Source organism: Arachis stenosperma, chromosome 1 (assembly GCF_014773155.1).
Source record: "Arachis stenosperma cultivar V10309 chromosome 1, arast.V10309.gnm1.PFL2, whole genome shotgun sequence".
Taxonomy (NCBI): domain Eukaryota; kingdom Viridiplantae; phylum Streptophyta; class Magnoliopsida; order Fabales; family Fabaceae; genus Arachis; species Arachis stenosperma.
The window spans coordinates 29,810,380-29,827,933 of record NC_080377.1 but is presented as its reverse complement, the minus strand read 5'-3'; the positions used below and the strand labels follow the sequence as shown (position 1 = coordinate 29,827,933).

At 40.0% G+C, this 17,554-nt stretch overlaps 2 protein-coding genes, 1 non-coding gene and 1 pseudogene across 3 annotated transcripts; all 4 read right to left on the bottom strand.

The window, feature by feature from the left end:
* Positions 1-1,091: 1,091 nt before the first annotated feature.
* LOC130950032 (small nucleolar RNA R71) lies at positions 1,092-1,199 on the bottom strand. Its single transcript, XR_009073509.1, has one exon. It is a non-coding gene; the product is annotated as a small nucleolar RNA R71 (small nucleolar RNA).
* A 7,170-nt stretch (positions 1,200-8,369) lies between these two features.
* LOC130976910 (uncharacterized) lies at positions 8,370-8,996 on the bottom strand. Its single transcript, XM_057901866.1, has one exon. It carries the CDS (start codon positions 8,994-8,996, stop codon positions 8,370-8,372), a length of 627 nt encoding a protein of 208 aa, XP_057757849.1.
* Positions 8,997-10,740: 1,744 nt separating this feature from the next.
* LOC130935010 (AT-hook motif nuclear-localized protein 23-like) lies at positions 10,741-12,255 on the bottom strand. Its single transcript, XM_057864582.1, has one exon. It carries the CDS (start codon positions 11,971-11,973, stop codon positions 11,086-11,088), a length of 888 nt encoding a protein of 295 aa, XP_057720565.1. The 5' UTR covers positions 11,974-12,255; the 3' UTR covers positions 10,741-11,085.
* Positions 12,256-13,837: 1,582 nt separating this feature from the next.
* LOC130976899 (superoxide dismutase [Mn], mitochondrial-like) lies at positions 13,838-15,370 on the bottom strand (annotated as a pseudogene).
* Between the last annotated feature and the right edge of the window lie 2,184 nt (positions 15,371-17,554).

Below are 17,554 nucleotides of genomic sequence, written 5' to 3'. Positions count from 1 at the left end.
AATTTCTTTCCATTTTCAAAAATACTTGCTAACAATTAAGGATTTGATTCAACATTTCAAGTATGTTGCCTTTTCTGTTGAGAAAGGTTTAATGTCTGAATCATATCTTTCTTGTTAGCCAAGTCATTAATTTTCAAAATCAAATCTTTTCAAATTATTTTTCAATCATAACTTTTCAATCATATCTTCTTAATCACATCTTTTTCAAAATAGTTTTCAATCAAATCTTTTTTATTTCTGATTTCAAAATCTTTTTCAAAAATCACTTTATTTCTTTCCCAATCATATTTTTCGAAAATCATTCTTCAATTTTTCAAAATGTTTTTAAAATCTTTTTAATTTATTTTCGAAAATTTCTTCCCCTCTTTTTACATCCTTCTATTTATGGACTAACACTCCTCCTCAATGCACAATTCGAACTCTATCTTTCTTGATAAGTTCGAATTCTTCTACCTCTTTCTTCTATTTTTCTTTTCCTCTGACACCTTAGAGAATCTCTATACCATGACATAGAGGATTCCATATTTTCTTGTTCTCTTCTCTTTCATATGAGTAGAAGCAAAGACAAAATTATTCTTGTTGAGGCTGACCCTGAACCTGAAAGGACCTTGAAGTGAAAGCTAAGAGAAGCTAAGGCACAACTCTCTATAGAGGACCTAACAGAAATCTTCAAAAAAGAAGAACCCATGGCAGCCGAAAACAACAACAATGCCAACAATGCAAGGAAGGTGCTGGGTGACTTTACTGCACCTACTCCCGACTTCTATGGGAGAAGCATCTCTATCCCTGCCATTGGAGCAAACAACTTTGAGCTTAAGCCTCAATTAGTTTCTCTAATGCAACAGAATTGCAAGTTCCATGGACTTCCATTGGAAGATCCTCATCAGATTTTAGCTAAATTCTTGCAAATCTGTGACACTGTCAAGACAAATGGGGTTGACCCTGATGTCTACAGACTTATGCTATTCCCTTTTGCTGTAAGAGACAGAGCTAGGATATGGTTGGACTCACAACCTAAAGAAAGCCTGAACTCTTGGGAAAAGCTAGTCAATGCCTTCTTGGCAAAGTTCTTTCCACCTCAAAAATTGAGTAAGCTTAGAGTGGAAGTCCAAACCTTCAGACAGAAGGAAGGTGAATCCCTCTATGAAGCTTGGGAAAGATACAAACAATTGATCAGAAAGTGTCCTTCTGACATGCTTTCTGAATGGAGCATCATAGGTATCTTCTATGATGGTCTGTCTGAACTGTCCAAGATGTCATTGGACAGCTCTGCTGAAGGATCTCTTCATCTGAAGAAGACGCCTACAGAAGCTCAAGAACTCATTGAAATGGTTGTAAATAACCAATTCATGTACACTTCTGAAAGGAATCCTGTGAACAATTGGACGAATCAAAAGAAAGGAGTTCTTGAGATTGATACTCTGAATGCCATATTGGCTCAGAACAAAATATTGACTCAGCAAGTCAATTTGATTTCTCAAAGTCTGTCTGGAATGCAAGCTGCATCAGGCAGTACTAAGGATGCTTCATCTGAAGAAGAAGCATATGATCCTGAGAACCCTTCAATAGAAGAGGTGAATTACATAGGAGAACCCTATGGAAACACCTATAATTCTTCATGGAGAAATCATCCAAATCTCTCATGGAAGGATCAACAGAGACCTCAACAAGGTTTCAACAACAATAATGGTGGAAGAAACAGGTTTAGCAATGGTAAGCCTTTTCCATCATCTTCTCAGCAACAGACAGAGAATTCTAAGCAGAGCCACTCTGACTTAGCAACTATGGTCTCTGATCTAATCATAACCACTCAAAATTTCATGACTGAAACAAGGTCCTCCATTTGGAATTTGGAGGCACAAGTGGGTCAGCTGAGTAAGAAAGTTACTGAACTCCCTCCTAGTACTCTTCCAAGCAATACAGAAGAGAATCCAAAAGGAGAGTGCAAGGCCATCAACATGGCCAAATTTGGAGAGGAGGAAGAGGCAGTGAGCGCCACTGAGGAAAACCTCAATGGACGTCCACTGACCTCCAATGAGTTCTCTAATGAGGAACCATGGGAATCTGAGGCTCATAATGAGACCATAGAGATTCCATTGGATTTACTTCTGCCATTCATGAGCTCTGAAGAGTATTCTTCCTCTGAAGAGGATGAAGATGTCATTGAAGAGCAAGTTGCTAAATACCTTGGAGCAATCATGAAGCTAAATGACAAGTTATTTGGTAATGAGACTTGGGAGGATGAACCTCCTTTGCTCACCAAAGAACTGGATGACTTGTCTAGGCAGAGACTACCTCAAAAGAGACAGGATCCTGGAAAGTTTTCAATACCTTGTACCATAGGCACCATGACCTTTAAGAAGGCTCTGTGTGACTTAGGATCAAGTATAAACCTCATGCCTCTCTCCGTAACAGAGAAGCTAGGGATCTTTGAGGTACAAGCTGCAAGAATCTCACTAGAGATGGCAGACAATTCAAGAAAACAAGCCTATGAACTTGTAGAGGATGTTCTGGTAAAGGTTGAAGACCATTACATCCATGCTGATTTTATAGTCCTAGAGACTGGGAAGTGCATGGATGAATCCATCATCCTTGGCAGACCCTTCCTAGCCACAGCAAAGGTTGTGATTGATGTTGACAGAGGAGAATTGATCATTCAAGTGAATGAAGAATCCTTTGTGTTTAAGGCTCAAGGATATCCCTCTGTTACCATGGAAAGGAAGCATGAAGAGCTTCTCTCAAAACAGAGTCAAACAGAGCCCCCACAGTCAAACTCTAAGTTTGGTGTTGGGAGGCCACAACCAACTTCTAAGTTTGGTGTTGAACCCCCACAGTCAAACTCTAAGTTTGGTGTTGGGAGGTTCCAACATTGCTCTGAGTATCTGTAAGGCTCCATGAGAGCCCACTGTCAAGCTACTGACATTAAAGAAGCGCTTGTTGGAAGGCAACCCAATGTTATATTTATCTATTTTCCTTTGTTATTTTATGTTTTCTGTAGGTTGATAATCATGGAAAGTCACAAAATCAATTGAAAAAGCAAAAACAGAATGAAAAACAGAAAGAAAAATAGCACACCCTGGAGGAAAACCTTGCTGGCGTTTAAACGCCAGTAAGGGCAGCAAATAGGCGTTTAACGCCCAGTCTGGCACCATTCTGGGCGTTTAATGCCAGAAAGGGGCACCAGACTGGCGTTAAACGCCAGGAAAGGGCAAGAAGCTGGCGTTAAACACCAGAAATGGGCACCAGCCCGGCGTTTAACGCCAAAATTGGCCTAAAGAGCATTTTTACTCGCCACTTGGTGCAGGGATAAATTTTCCTTGACACCTCAGGATCTGTGGACCCCACAGGATCCCCACCTACCACACCACTCTCTCTCTTCTTCACCCATTCACCAATCACCTCAACACCTCTTCCCCAAAAACCCTCACCTATCAAAGCCCACTATTCTCTTCACCACTCACATCCATCCTTCATAAAACCCCATCTACCTCACCATTCAAATTCAAACCACTTTCCCTCCCAAATCCACCCATAATGGCCGAACCATACACCCCTCTCCACTCCTATATAAACCCATCTTCACCACCTCATTTTCACACAACCTAAACACTACTTCTCTCCCTTTGGCCGAACCACAAAGCCACCTCCATCTCCTTCATTTCTTCTTCTTCTACTCTCCTCTTTCTTCTTTTGCTTGAGGACGAGCAAACCTTCTAAGTTTAGTGTGGTAAAAGCATTGCTTTTTGTTTTTTCATAACCATTTATGACATCTAAGGCCGGAGAAACCTCTAGAAAGAGGAAAGGGAAGGCAAAAGCTTCCACCTCCGAGTCATGGGAGATGGAGAGATTCATCTCAAGGGTGCATCAAGACCACTTCTATGAAGTTGTGGCCATGAAGAAGGTAATCCCCGAGGTCCCTTTCAAACTCAAAAAGAGTGAATATCCGGAGATCAAACATGAGATCCGAAGAAGAGGTTGGGAAGTTCTTACCAATCCCATTCAACAAGTCAGAATCTTAATGGTTCAAGAGTTCTATGCCAATGCATGGATCACCAAGAACCATGATCAAAGTGTGAACCCGGACCCAAAGAATTGGCTTACAATGGTTCGGGGGAAATGCTTAGATTTTAGTTCGGAAAATGTAAGGTTGGCATTCAACTTGCCCATGATGCAAAGAGATGAACACCCTTACACTAGAAGGGTCAACTTTGATCAAAGGTTGGACCAAGTCCTCATAGACATTTGTGAAGAGGGCGCCCAATGGAAGAGAGATTCAAGAGGGAAGCCGATTCAACTGAGAAGGCATGACCTCAAGCCCGTGGCTAGGGGATGGTTGGAGTTTATCCAACGCTCAATCATTCCCACTAGCAACCGGTCCGAAGTTACTATAGACCGGGCCATCATGATTCATAGCATCATGATTATTGGAGAGGAAGTAGAAGTTCATGAGGCTATAGCCCAAGAACTTTATAAGGTGGCGGACAAGTCCTCTACCTTGGCAAGGTTAGCCTTCCCTCATCTCATTTGTCACCTCTGTTATTCAGTTGGAATTGACATAGAGGGAGACATCCTCATGAAAGCTTCAATGCTCAGCCCAAGCACACACCAAGTGGGCCCAAAAGTGGATTTTTATGTCATTTATTCATCTTTGTAAACCCTAAGCTACTAGTTCTCTAGAAATAGGACCTTTTACTATTGTATTTTATATTTTTTGATCATTTTTAGATCTTAGGATCATCTTTGGATGTTTAGTTCTTAGATCATTTGGGGGTTGGCCTCACGGCCATGCCTAGACCTTGTTCTTATGTATTTTTAACGGTGGAGTTTCTACACACCATAGATTAAGGTGTGGAGCTCTGCTGTACCTCGAGTATCAATGCAATTACTATTGTTCTTCTATTCAATTCGGCTTATTTTTGTTCTAAGATATCACTTGTTCCTCAACTTGATGAATGTGATGATCCGTGACACTCATCATCATTCTCGCCTATGAACGTGTGCCTGAAAACCACCTCTGTTCTACCTTAGATTGAGTGGATATCTCTTGGATCCCTTAATCGAAATCTTCGTGGTATAAGCTAGAATTGATGGCGGCATTCAAGAGAATCCGGAAGGTCTAAACCTTGTATGTGGTATTCTGAGTAGGATTCAATGATTGAATGACTGTGACGAGCTTCAAACTCCTAAAGGCTGGGCATTAGTGACAGACGCAAAAGAATCAATGGATTCTATTCCAATCTGATTGAGAACCGACAGATGATTAGCCGTGCTGTGACAGAGCGCGTTGAACATTTTCACTGAGAGGACGGGACTGTAGCCACTGACAACGGTGATGCCCAACATACAGCTTGCTATGGAAAGGAGTAAGAAGGATTGGATGAAGACAGTAGGAAAGCAGAGAGACGGAAAGAACAAAGCATCTCCATACGCTTATCTGAAATTCTCACCAATGAATTACATAAGTATCGCTATCTTTATTTTATGCTTTATTCATATATCATCCATAACCATTTGAATCTGCCTTACTGAGATTTACAAGGTGACCATTGCTTGCTTCATACCAACAATCTCCGTGGGATCGACCCTTACTCACGTAAGGTTTATTACTTGGACGACCCAGTGCACTTGCTGGTTAGTTGTGCGAAGTTGTGAAATTATGTTTAGACCATGGTATTGAGCACCAAGTTTTTGGAGCCATTACCGGGGATTGTTTGAGTTGTGAAAAGTAGAGATCACAATTTCGTGCACCAATTACTCTTCTTCTTGCAAGTTTGTGAATTTAATTTGATAATCCAATGCTATTGTGGGTTTGGTTTGGCTTGAGTTGATTCCTATTGCTCTAGCCCTTATACTTACATATGTTTCCTTGGAAGTTGATTTGTTTTGACCAAGTCTTTGCATTTATATAGATAGTTACATTTAGATATTTTACATTGAATAAATGTTGATACCCTTTTGCCTTTTTCTTGAATTTAGCATGAGGACATGCTTAGTTTAAGTGTGGAGAGGTTTGATAAACTCCAATTTTGTGGTTTATCTTGTGCTTAATTTAGGGGATTTTATCACCCTTTTCCCACATTTATTCAATGAAATAGCATGGTTTTGTAACTCTCCCTTGATTTGTGCTTAAATGTGAAAACATGCTTTTTAGGACCTTAAATTGGTGATTTTAACTCACCTTAATTCCATTTGATGCCTTGATGTGTTTGTTAGTGATTTCAGGTTCATAAGGCAGGTATTGGATGGAAGAAGTGAAGAGAAAAGCATACAAAGTGGAGAATGCATGAGAAAACAAGAATTGGGAAGACTTCAATGGACGCGGACGTGTACAAGGCACGCGCGCACAAAAGTGTCATCGCATGGCGACGCGTACGCGTCATGGATAGAGAAATTGCCAAACGGAGCGATTTCTGAGCTGCCCAGGCCCAATCCAACTCACTCCTGAAGCTATTTCATGCAGAATTCAACCTAGAGCAAAAGGGGGAGCACTTAGTTAGTCATGATGAGCCTTTAGTTAGTTTTCTAGAGAGAGAAACTTCCTCTTCTCTCTAGAATTAGGTTAGGATTAGGTTAATTTCTCTTGGATCTAAGTGTAATTTCTTGATTTCATATTGTCTCTTCTACAATTTCTTATGTTAATGCCTTAATTCCCTAGTTTCTCTTGTTAATTTCTTATTTTACACTCTTTTATGTTGATGGACCCTTGTTAGATTTCCTTTTCTTTTAATGCAATTTTATGTTTCCATGCTCTCTTTGATGTTTGTTTTCATTGATATTGTTGATTTCTTGCTCATGATGATTATAGGTCTTGTTAATTCTTGCAATTGGTGATGTTTACTTTTATTGCACTTTAAATGTTTGATAGAATGCTTCCCTTAATTTTTGAGTAGTTTTCTCCACTCTTGGCCTAGGCTAAGGGAATTGAGTGATCTTGAGTTATTGGGTCCCAATGAATTGGTGGTTTGAGAATCCTTGGTGATCAATTTGAGAACCATTGACTCTAGCCTACTACTAAGTCCATTAGTAGCTAGGTTGGGACTTATGGGCTGATGTTGATCAAGCCATTTGACGTACCTTAAGCTTAGGAGTAGATATTACGTACTTAAAGCTTTTGGATGTAGACTTAATGAGTTTGGTTCCTCATAATTGTCAATATATGGTTTGTAGACAAGGATAGTGATCTCAATTACCTATGTTTAGCCAAGAGTATCTTTCCTTTCTTTTCTTAGTTAATTGTTCATTTACTTTCTTGCCCTTTTTCAACCAAACCCCTTTGTTCCTTCATAGCCAATAATAGAACATTTCATTGCAATCCCTTGTGAGACGACCCGGAGTTTAAATACTTCGGTTAATTCTTATTTGAAGTTTGTTACTTGTGACAACCAAATTTAATTTGATGTGAGAGTTGTTTGTTGGTTTGGAGCTATGCTTAGAACGAAATTCTTCTTTCTATAAGAAAAATTCCTAACCAATGCAATTTTCAAACCATCAGTTTGCACCGATGTTTATTGTTTTATCTCTGGTGTCTCCGATTTGGACCTCTTCGGTCTCGCCTTCTGCTTGAGGACGAAATTCTTCGCGAGCCCGGGTTCCCCCGAGTTCAATGGTATTGTTTTCCTTTCCTCTGGGGTCACCTTTAAGGTTCAGACTTTCGTTATAATATCGTCGCGCGACATTTTGGTCTCGTTTTATGGTGGCTATCCCTTCCGGGGTTGGGAACTTCATGCATAGGTGTGGAGTGGAGACTACTGCGGTGAGCTGATTTAGGGTCGTCCGTCCTATAAGGGTGTTATATGCGGAGTTCACGTCTACCACGATGTAATCTATGCTCAGTGTTTTGGACTGGGTTCCTTTTTCGAAGGTCGTGTGTAGTGGGATGTATCCGAGGGGATGGATCGGAGCGTCTCATAGCCCGAACAGGCTGTTGGGATATGCTTTGAGCTCCTTGTCTTGTAGTCCAAGCTTGTCAAAAGCGGATTTGAATAGGATGTCCGCTGAGCTTCCCTGATCGACCAGTGTTCGGTGGAGATTGGCATTAGCTAGTATGATGGTAATGACCTCGGGGTCATCATGCCCAAGAATGATGCCCGTGGTGTCTTCTTTGGTGAAGGTGATAGTGGGGAGGTCAGATGGTTTATCCTCTTTTCCGACATGGTATACTTCTTTAAGGTGTCTTTTGCGGGATGATTTGGAGATTCCCCCTCCTGCGAATCCTCTGTTGATTATGTGGACGTGCCATTCTAGGGTGTGAGGGGGATGTTCAGCCCGTCCACCCTCTTCATCCCTCCTTCTCTTTTTTGGTTCATCCGTTCTGTTTGCGAGAAACCGATCTAGTCTTCCTTCTCGGGCCAATTTTTCTTTGACATTCTTCAAGTCGTAGCATTCATTAGTGGGGTGTCTATAGATCCGGTGGTATTCACAGTATTCGGTCCGACTCTCCGCCCCCCTTTGTGTTTGATTGGGCGAGGAGGTGGGATCTTTTCGTTGTTGCATATTTCCCGGTAGACGTTTACTAAGGATACCCGAAGAGGGGTATAGTTATGGTATTTCCTGGGTTTCTCTGTGGATTGGTCTTCCTTTTTCTTTGACTCATTGTCTTTGTCCCAAGGTGGATAGGAAAATTCGGCTTTAGAGGTTTCTCCTAATCCGAAGTTTTCCTCCATGTTGATGTATTTCTCAGCCCGTTCTTGCACTTCATTTAGGGATGTGGGGTGTTTCTTAGATATGGAGTGGCTGAAGGGCCCCTCACGTAGACCATTGATGAGTCCCATGATGGCTGCTTCTGTGGGAAGGTTCTGTATGTCGAGGCATGCTTTATTGAATCTTTCCATATAGCTGCAGAGACTTTTCCGGTGTCCCTGTTTGATTCCTAGCAGGCTTGGAGCGTGTTTGGCTTTGTCCTTTTGTATGGAGAACCTGGCTAGAAAATTTTTGGCGAATTGGTCGAAGCTTGTGATTGATCTTGGGGGCAAGCTGTCGAACCACTTTATTGCCATTTTTGTTAGGGTGGTCGGGAAGGCCTTGCAACGGGTTGCATCTGAGGCATTCGTGAGATACATCCGACTCCTAAAGTTGCTGAGGTGATGGCTTGGGTCAGACGTGCCATCATATGAGTTCATGTCGGGAGCTTTGAAGTCTTTTGGGACCTTGGCTTTCATGATTTCTTTCGTTAATGGGTCTTGGTCTTTATGGGGGCTAGTTTCGCGATCGGAGCGAGCGGTTTTAGCTTTCAGGTCGGCTTCGAGTTTTAGGAGTTTTTCTTCTAGTTTCCGACGCCGTCTTGTTTCTCTCCAGAGATCTCGCTCAGCTTCTCGTTGCCGTTCGGCTTCTTGCTCGAGTTGTTTGAGGCAATCCTGCTGTTCGTGGATGGCATCTAAGATTTCTGCGCTCTGGGGTTACTTGTCTCCCTTGGAGTGGTGTGCGTCGTTCGGGGAGGTCAGTGTAGCATCCTGTTCTTCATTGGCGTTCCTTCTTCTAATCCGGAGGTGAGGTCGTTGGTAGGAGGGTTGTCTTCCATGATGATGGGATGACTTCCAAGTTCTCCGGCAACAGCGCCAATGTTCCGTGGGTTACCTGAAACTGGGAGTTCGATCTCGAACGAGATCTTCTGGTCTTGACCGAGGCTGCCATGCCCGACTTTGTTTGGAGTGGGAGGCGCTGCTGGTTCTCGATTCACCGGGGGGTTGTGGTACCTGTAGGAGACTCCGATGCTTAAGTCAGTTCGGGCTTTAGGTAGGTTTTTCGTAGAATTGGAGTATGAGTTATACCTAGGTGCTCCAGTGTATTTATAGTAGTGCTTGACGATCTTTCTTTGAAATAAGTTTGTTTATTTTATCTTATCTTTTGTGGGTGAGATCGTATCTTTGGACCAACCGCCTCCAAGCAGTCGGTGGTCCTTTTATTGGGCCTCTGCGGACTTCTGCGAGGATCTTCCGAGCTCTTTGGTGAGAGTTCTTTTTTAGTGGGCCGGCCTTTAGAGAGGTCGGTCCCTTGTCTTCGTCCAACTCGGACCTTACAGCTCGATCCAAGGTATGAACACACAGCATATCTAATAAATTATGTGAAATTAGTTCATTTTTTTATAATTTATTTAAAAAATAAATTTGTATTATAAATTTCCAAAATTATAAAAATATTTTAAAATAATTTATTTATATTATTTATTATTTCATAGCTTGATTTTACGTCATCTTCAGTTGTGTTTTAAATAATTTGATGTCAATCTTTTTCTTACTAAAATAATCATCAAGAAAGGTGTTTTTTTTCTTTTATTTTCCACTCTGTTTTGAAGATTTCGTTACAACCATTCTTTTCTGGTTTCTCCCATTATTTTTTGAGCTAATAATGTTTCATTTTTCATGCTTTTGTCGTCCTACTCAACAGTCCACACTACAAGATCCTATTTTTGGCATCCACTTTCCAATTTTACCCTCACGGTAACCATTAATGAGTTACCGCACCATTCTGATTTTCCCTGTTAATTAAACAAATTTACCTTCAAAATTTATTTGTCATGTGTCACACTGATAGGTCAATCTATAACCGTCCTTAGACATCATTCCTTATGCCACTATAGAACTGGCGAACTAATCAACAAGTGAACTTCCGACCGATGAAAACAAATAATAATGTTTAGAGATAATAAAAAAAATCCAAACCGTTTAAAATTATTTTATTTAATATTAATTATTATTAAAATAAATTTATAATTATAATAAATATATAATTATAGATGTAATATGTACGAAATTATAAATATTATATTATATAAAATAAACTTTAAATATTGATATTACCAAAAAAAAAGTCCAAAACAAAACACAGTCACTATGTTGTAGATCTACTGAAAAAAGTACAGCACTGAAACTTTGAACAATATTCATCTCCATCCATAAACAACTAAAAACTGGAAGCCAAAAAGAATTAGAAGAAGCAGCACATTACTAAAGTAAGATCACTTTCACTATAATTACAGATGTTCCTCAATAATAGCTTGGTCATTATTTAGAAGCCATCTATTTGAAACGGTGACATTAGATTAGATTCATTTATAGTAATAACAATAGGAAATAAGGCTTGGTACCCTTAAAGGATAGCGCGTTGACCTGAAAAGTAACCGTCCACAGGCAACTGAACATTCTGATGCATACCAAGCGGAAAATTGAAGAACGGCAAACCAGAAGAAGGATCCAGAAAAGCGCCGTTTCCCACGCCGCAACCGCCTGCGGAGCCCTGAGCAACCGCCGGTAGAGGCGGAGCCTGAATTTGGAGCTCCTGTTCGTCGTCCTGGTCCAACGGCAGCCGCTCGTACGCCACGTTGGTGAAGGACGAGGCGATGACCATCACCGGCCCCGCCGCAATCAGCTTTCCGGCTACTTTTCCTCCGATGACCTGTCCCTTCCCGCTGGCGAGGTATATACTGAGGCTCGTCGCGCCGGGCGGAGCAGGCGGCGGCAGGAATGAGCCAGAGAGAGACAGTATCTCGAACCTTCCATGGAGCGTGACAACAGAGCCGGGCGCTGCGGGGTCCTGGATGGTGACGTTGGTGACGGTTCCATTGCCGCTCAAGATGCAGATACCGCGCTGGCGGAGCCCCGCGTAGGTGGCAACGCTGTCGAAGACGTCGGAGCCACTCGCGACTTCGAGGATATGAGCGTTATGCGTGTTGGAGCTCTCTCTTGTGATTACCACTGGCGGTTTTGGCTTGTTCTTCGAGCCTCGCGGACGGCCCCTGGAACGGCGGACTCTGCCGGCGGAGACGAGCTCAAAGCCACTGCTTCCGCGTCCCGTTCCGTCGCCTTGGCTGCTATCATCATCTTCACTTGAGAATTGTGGTACAGCTGCACGATTTTCAGTTTGTTCATGTTGTTGTTGTTGGGAGCGGTGATAATGGTGTTGTTGTTGAAGGTGTAATTCTGGTCTGTGAAGGTTTTGAACCAAGAGTGATGCTGTTTGTAAATCCAAACCAGCCATCGACGTGTATGAAAGCAAAATAAACAGAAAACTGTGTAAGGTGGAAAAAGGAAAAAAAAATATGGATAATATTGTTTAAAAGAAGTGGAAAAAGAAAGCAAGGATAATTATTTTTATTTTACTTATTATATTAGATATTATATTGGTCATACATACTGTTGATTAAAATATATTATTTGGTTTGTTTTTGGAACTTCTTTTGGTTTATTTTAAGGGAGTATGTGTGTGTGGATATGCGGGAAATATATAAGCGCGGGGGAGAAGGTAGAGAAAGGATCGCAGAAGGGTTTGGTGAAGGTATGAAGTTGGAATTGACCTGTATGGAGTGTGGTTTCAGAAAGAGAGAGAGACGTCAATTTGGAAGGCTGGAACTTTGAGAAAGAAAAGTCAAGGAAGACTATGTATGAGAAGGAAAAGTAAAGGAACACTAGGAGTGGAGAGAGAAGGATATGAATGAATGAATTAACTAGGAGGATCGAAGAAAATAATAAATAAGAGAAAGTAGAGATAGGCTCATTTTTTTACATAAGAGTATAGAGGACATATAGCTCCTGATTTTTTTTTTTTTTTGTGAATATTTTAATTCTCAAAGATTGAAAAATATATTTATGTTTATGATCTTTTTAAAATGTGGACAAATTTATTCTTCTGTTGAATTCACTTCGTTAGATTTAACAAAAAATTCTGATGTGACACAGTGTACACTATAAAAAATTTAGGTAAAAACAGCAATTTTTTGGGGTAATTACGGCAGTTTGAACTGCCATTTTGGTTATTACAGCGGTTGAAAACCGCCACAATTTTCTAAGTTTAAAACGGCGGTTTTCTGCTGGGTTAAAATAGCGGTTCAAACTACCATTATTTCCAAGTTAAAACGGCGGTTCAAACCACCGTTATTTCCAGGTTAAAACGGCAGTTTAGGAGTTGGTTAAAATAGCAGTTTAAACCGTCATTATTACCCTCACAGAATGGCATTTTAGTCAGTTAAAATGGTATTTTTGAACCGCCGTTTTTACTCTAACAGTGGCATTTTAGTCGGTTAAAACGGTATTTTTGAATTGCCATTTTTACCCTTACAGAGTGACTTTTGGTTGGTTAAAATGTCATTTTTGAACTGCCGTTTTAACCCTAACAATGACACTTTTTTACTGTTTAAAAATGCAATTTTTACCCTCGTTTTTATCGTGTTAAACAAATAATATTTATTATTAGAAATCATAATCTATAAACAAAATATTATATAACTCATAAATAAAGTATTAAACATAATATATGATTTTTTAGTATTGGAAATTAAAAGTAATAACTCTTATACAAAGTATCAAACATAAAATAATTTTTCAACTATAAACGTCATAACATGTAACTCTTAATATATAAAATCTCCATCATATTTCATGCTGCTCTATTGCTTGCTCCAGAAGACCTACTTTCTAACTCTTTTGGCGATGAAATCTCACTCTCTTGATTCAATTCTTACAACAAAAATATAATTTGAAAACATAATAAAAAAGAATAAAGTGCAGCAGGAATAAGGGATATAGAAATTTTCGTCTTTGGAGCAACAGCTACAATGTCTATTCCTTCAAATACATGAAGTGCTGCTTCAAAATTACCCTTCTGATATTCAAGGCTTCCTAGTAAAACTCTAGCTTCCTATGAGAAAAGGGTCATTTACTCATTTAGTTTCATCTTATAATGAAGAGACGTCTCAATCAATGAAATCATCAAGAATATATTAAGAAAGGAAGCAAATTTTCTCAGCCACTTATCAGCATATAAGGAAAATGATAATAACAACTTTTATACAAGGAAAGGTATTTTGAAATCTTTGAAACTTTGAAAATTCTGCTAACACAACATTTCATAAATCATAACCATCACACTGAAAAGAAAAACATGCCTTCAATAATGTCATTACAACAATCATGCCATCACCAGTTAACAACCAAGCCCGAAATTTTACCTGTAAGTAATATGCATGCTCCTAAACATCTATTCCAAGCAATGGAACCAATCTTGGTCCCTTTGTAACCAGTGGGTCCTGCAAAACATAGGGATATGCATGGATAACAGCAGCTCAAAATAACGAGAAAGTGAAAAAAATTAAAAAGAAAAACGTGTGGAGCTGTGACAAACATCTTCTCTAATATACACTTTTCACCATAGCAATTAGTAAGCAATATCAGCATTTGCAGAATATGTAGTAGAAACCCAAGATTAACCAAGAAAGTTAGAAGGGACAGATTACCTGATTCGCAGTGGTTTCAACTACAAGTTTTTTAAACTCTTTGTCTAGACTGAGCCACTGGCAAAGCAATACAACTTAAATGGAGCGAAAACAGGATAATTCAAATAAATAAAATAATAACTGAAACATAGAGCTCTAATGATCTACATGGACATAACAAAATTAGTAAAACATACCACCCATCCAGACCCTTGTAAGGCAGCACCCTCCGCGTTCACCTTCTGTACCAATTTTTCGAAAGAGCCAAAATGCTCGTCAATGGCCCATCCCATTGAACCCATGGGAGGCTCGCTGCCTCCTTCCTATAAATAATGAAGCATTAAACAAAAGAACTACTTAAAGATAACTCACACACGGCATTGAAGTGAGGCAAGGCACAAACTTACCCGATGAGAAAATTTGCATGATGCGGGGAGTATAGAATATATTAATTGTTATTAGAATATCAGAGAGTGAGGAAACTAGTAAATACCACTTAGCAAGTGATGAGCGGATAATTTATACACTTTTTGGCATTGTTTTTGCATAGTTTTTAGTATGATTTAGTTAGTTTTTAGTATATTTTTATTAGTTTTTATGCAAAATTCACATTTCTGGACTTTACTAGGTGTGTGTATTTTTCTGTGATTTCAGGTATTTTCTGGCTGAAATTGAGGGACCTGAGCAAAAATCTGATTCAGAGGCTGACAAAGGACTGCTGATGCTGTTGGATTCTGACCTCCCTGCACTCGAAATGGAATTTTTTGGAGCTACAAGAGTCTAAATGGCGCGCTCTCAATTGCGTTGGAAAGTAGACATCTAGTGCTTTCTAACAATATAATAGTCCATACTTTGCTCGAGTTTAGATGACGCAAACTAGCGTTTAACGCTAGTTTTTTGCCCTATTCTGGCGTTAAACGTCAGAAACAAGTTGCAAAGTAGAGTTAAATGCCAGAAACAAGTTACAAATTGGCGTTTAACTCCAAGGAAGACCTCTACACGTGAAATTTTCAATGCTTAGCCCAAGCACACACCAAGTGGGCTCGGAAGTGGATTTCTGCATCATTTACTCATTTTTGTTACCCTAGTAACTAGTTTAGCATAAATAGAACTTTTTACTATTGTACTCACATCTTTGGATGAGCTTTTGGGAACATCTTTGATCATTGATAGTCCTTAGACATTAGGTCCGGCCTCACGGCCATGCCTACCCTATTTTTCACTTATGTATTTTCAACGGTAGAGTTTCTACACACCATAGATTAAGGTGTGGAGCTCTGCTGTTCCTCGAGCATTAATGCAAAGTACTATTGTTCTTCCATTCAGTTCATGCTTATTCTTATTCTAAGATATTCATTCGCACACAAGAACATGATTGATGGTGTTTTTGTGGAAAAACGAATTTCCAACACACAAATCCAACCGGCAAGTATACCGGGTCGCATCAAGTAGTAATAACTCACAAGAGTAAGGTCGATCCCACAGGGATTGATGGATCAAGCAACTTTAGTGGGTAATTAGTTTAGTCAAGCTAACATTGAACTGGAATTGATTGAAATTGTAGCCAACAGAAAGTAAATTTGCAGGAATTATAAAGTGCAGAAAGTAAATTGCATTGAAACTTAAAGAGCAAGAAAATAAAATAGCTGAAACTTAAATTGCAAGAAAAGCAAATTACATGAAAAGTAAAGGGGGTTGGGTGCTGGAAGTTAAAGAAGGCAATAGATTAAGCAACTAGAAATTTAAATTGCAGAAAATGTAAATGTGCAGGAAATTAAATCAAGCTCAATGTGGACAGAAATGTGAAAGTGTAGAATGCAGGAAAGGAAATTGCAGAAAAGTAAACGTAGCAGAAGAGGAAACCAGCAAGAAGACTTAGATCAATTTTTAATTCATAAAGAGAAACTAACAATTTCAATGAAGTAGTAAAAACAGAAAGAAAGCCAAGAGCTCACTTGCTCTCAAGATCAAAACAGAAAGGAAATTGAAGAGGAATGAAACAGAAAGTAAAATGCAGCTCAATTTCAATAGCTAAAGGAAAGTTGAAGATCTCAGGGGTGGAGGAGACTAGAAAACAAGTCTAGATCTCAATCCCTTCCTTGATCCAACAGCAAACAAGATGCGGGAAAATTAAAGATGAAAGCAATGAAGAAAACTTTGATTCAAATCACAATTCACTTGAAAGTTTGCAGAAGAAGAACCAAGAGAGATCTTAGACCGAGAGGGAAACAGAATTCCTTCACTTCTCAATCCAAGATTTAAATTCAAAGAAAGAAAAACTAAGAGAGAGAGAGCTCTCTACCACTACTACTCTCTAATGGATCTAGCCTCTCTAATGGAGCTCCAATTGATGCCTTTATATAGGCTTTACAAAATGAAAAATGAAAATGAAATTAAAACAAATTACAAAAATGAAAATCCTAATTTAATTGATCCATGTGCCTTTGAGTGATGATGTGGGCTTTGCTTGCTTTGGATTTGAGGAGAAATAGGTTTGGTTGGCCTTGATTCAATTTGGAGAGGAATTGAATTTAAATGGAATTTTGGTTGAATTTTGGCCCATGAGTGTTTGCTCCCAGGAGGCTGCCCTGCTCTTGTGGAGGGCAGAGCAGGGAAATTGTGTGATGAAGTATGTTGCGTGCCAAGTGTGGGATAGGCATCAGGATGCTGCCCTGCCCTTGTGGAGGGTAGGGCAATGTTGCCATGGTGCGCCTTGCCTCCCTGCCCGTGCATGCTTGCTACTGGCCGTGCCAAGGATGTGCGCCATGCATGCCCATCTGCGTGCCAAGGAATGTTGCTCTGCTCTCCTTGTGGGCAGCGCAAAGCTTTCCTTGTTCTTGGGTGAAGTCCCAAGTTCGAACCTTGGTGAAAGCATTTGGGGGAGAAATTTTCCTTGATTTTTCATGAAGAGAACACGACATTGCCCTGCTCTCCAAGAGGGCAGAGCAGAATAATGAGCGCTACTTTGCTTTGGAGTGAGGCTTCAGCTTCGAACATTGGTGGAAGCACTTTGGTTTATTTTTGCTTATTTTTGGCCCTTAAAGATGCCTTTCACTCATGCCTCAATTGTACGCCAAATATGGATTGCTATATATCGTTGGAAAGCTCTAAATGTCAGCTTTCCAACGCAACTAGAAGCACATCAATTGGACGTCTGTAACTCAATTTATAGCCCTTTGAAGTAGGCACGGTCATGCTGTGAGCGCCCAGATTTTAACTTAGCGAAAATTTGCTTCTAACCTCACTTTGTTTCATCATGATATTGCCCTGCCCTTGGCAAGAGCAGGGCAATGTGCATGCTGGTTGCTTCCTCCTTTGATTTGGTCATGGGCCACGCTTTTAGAAGCGTGG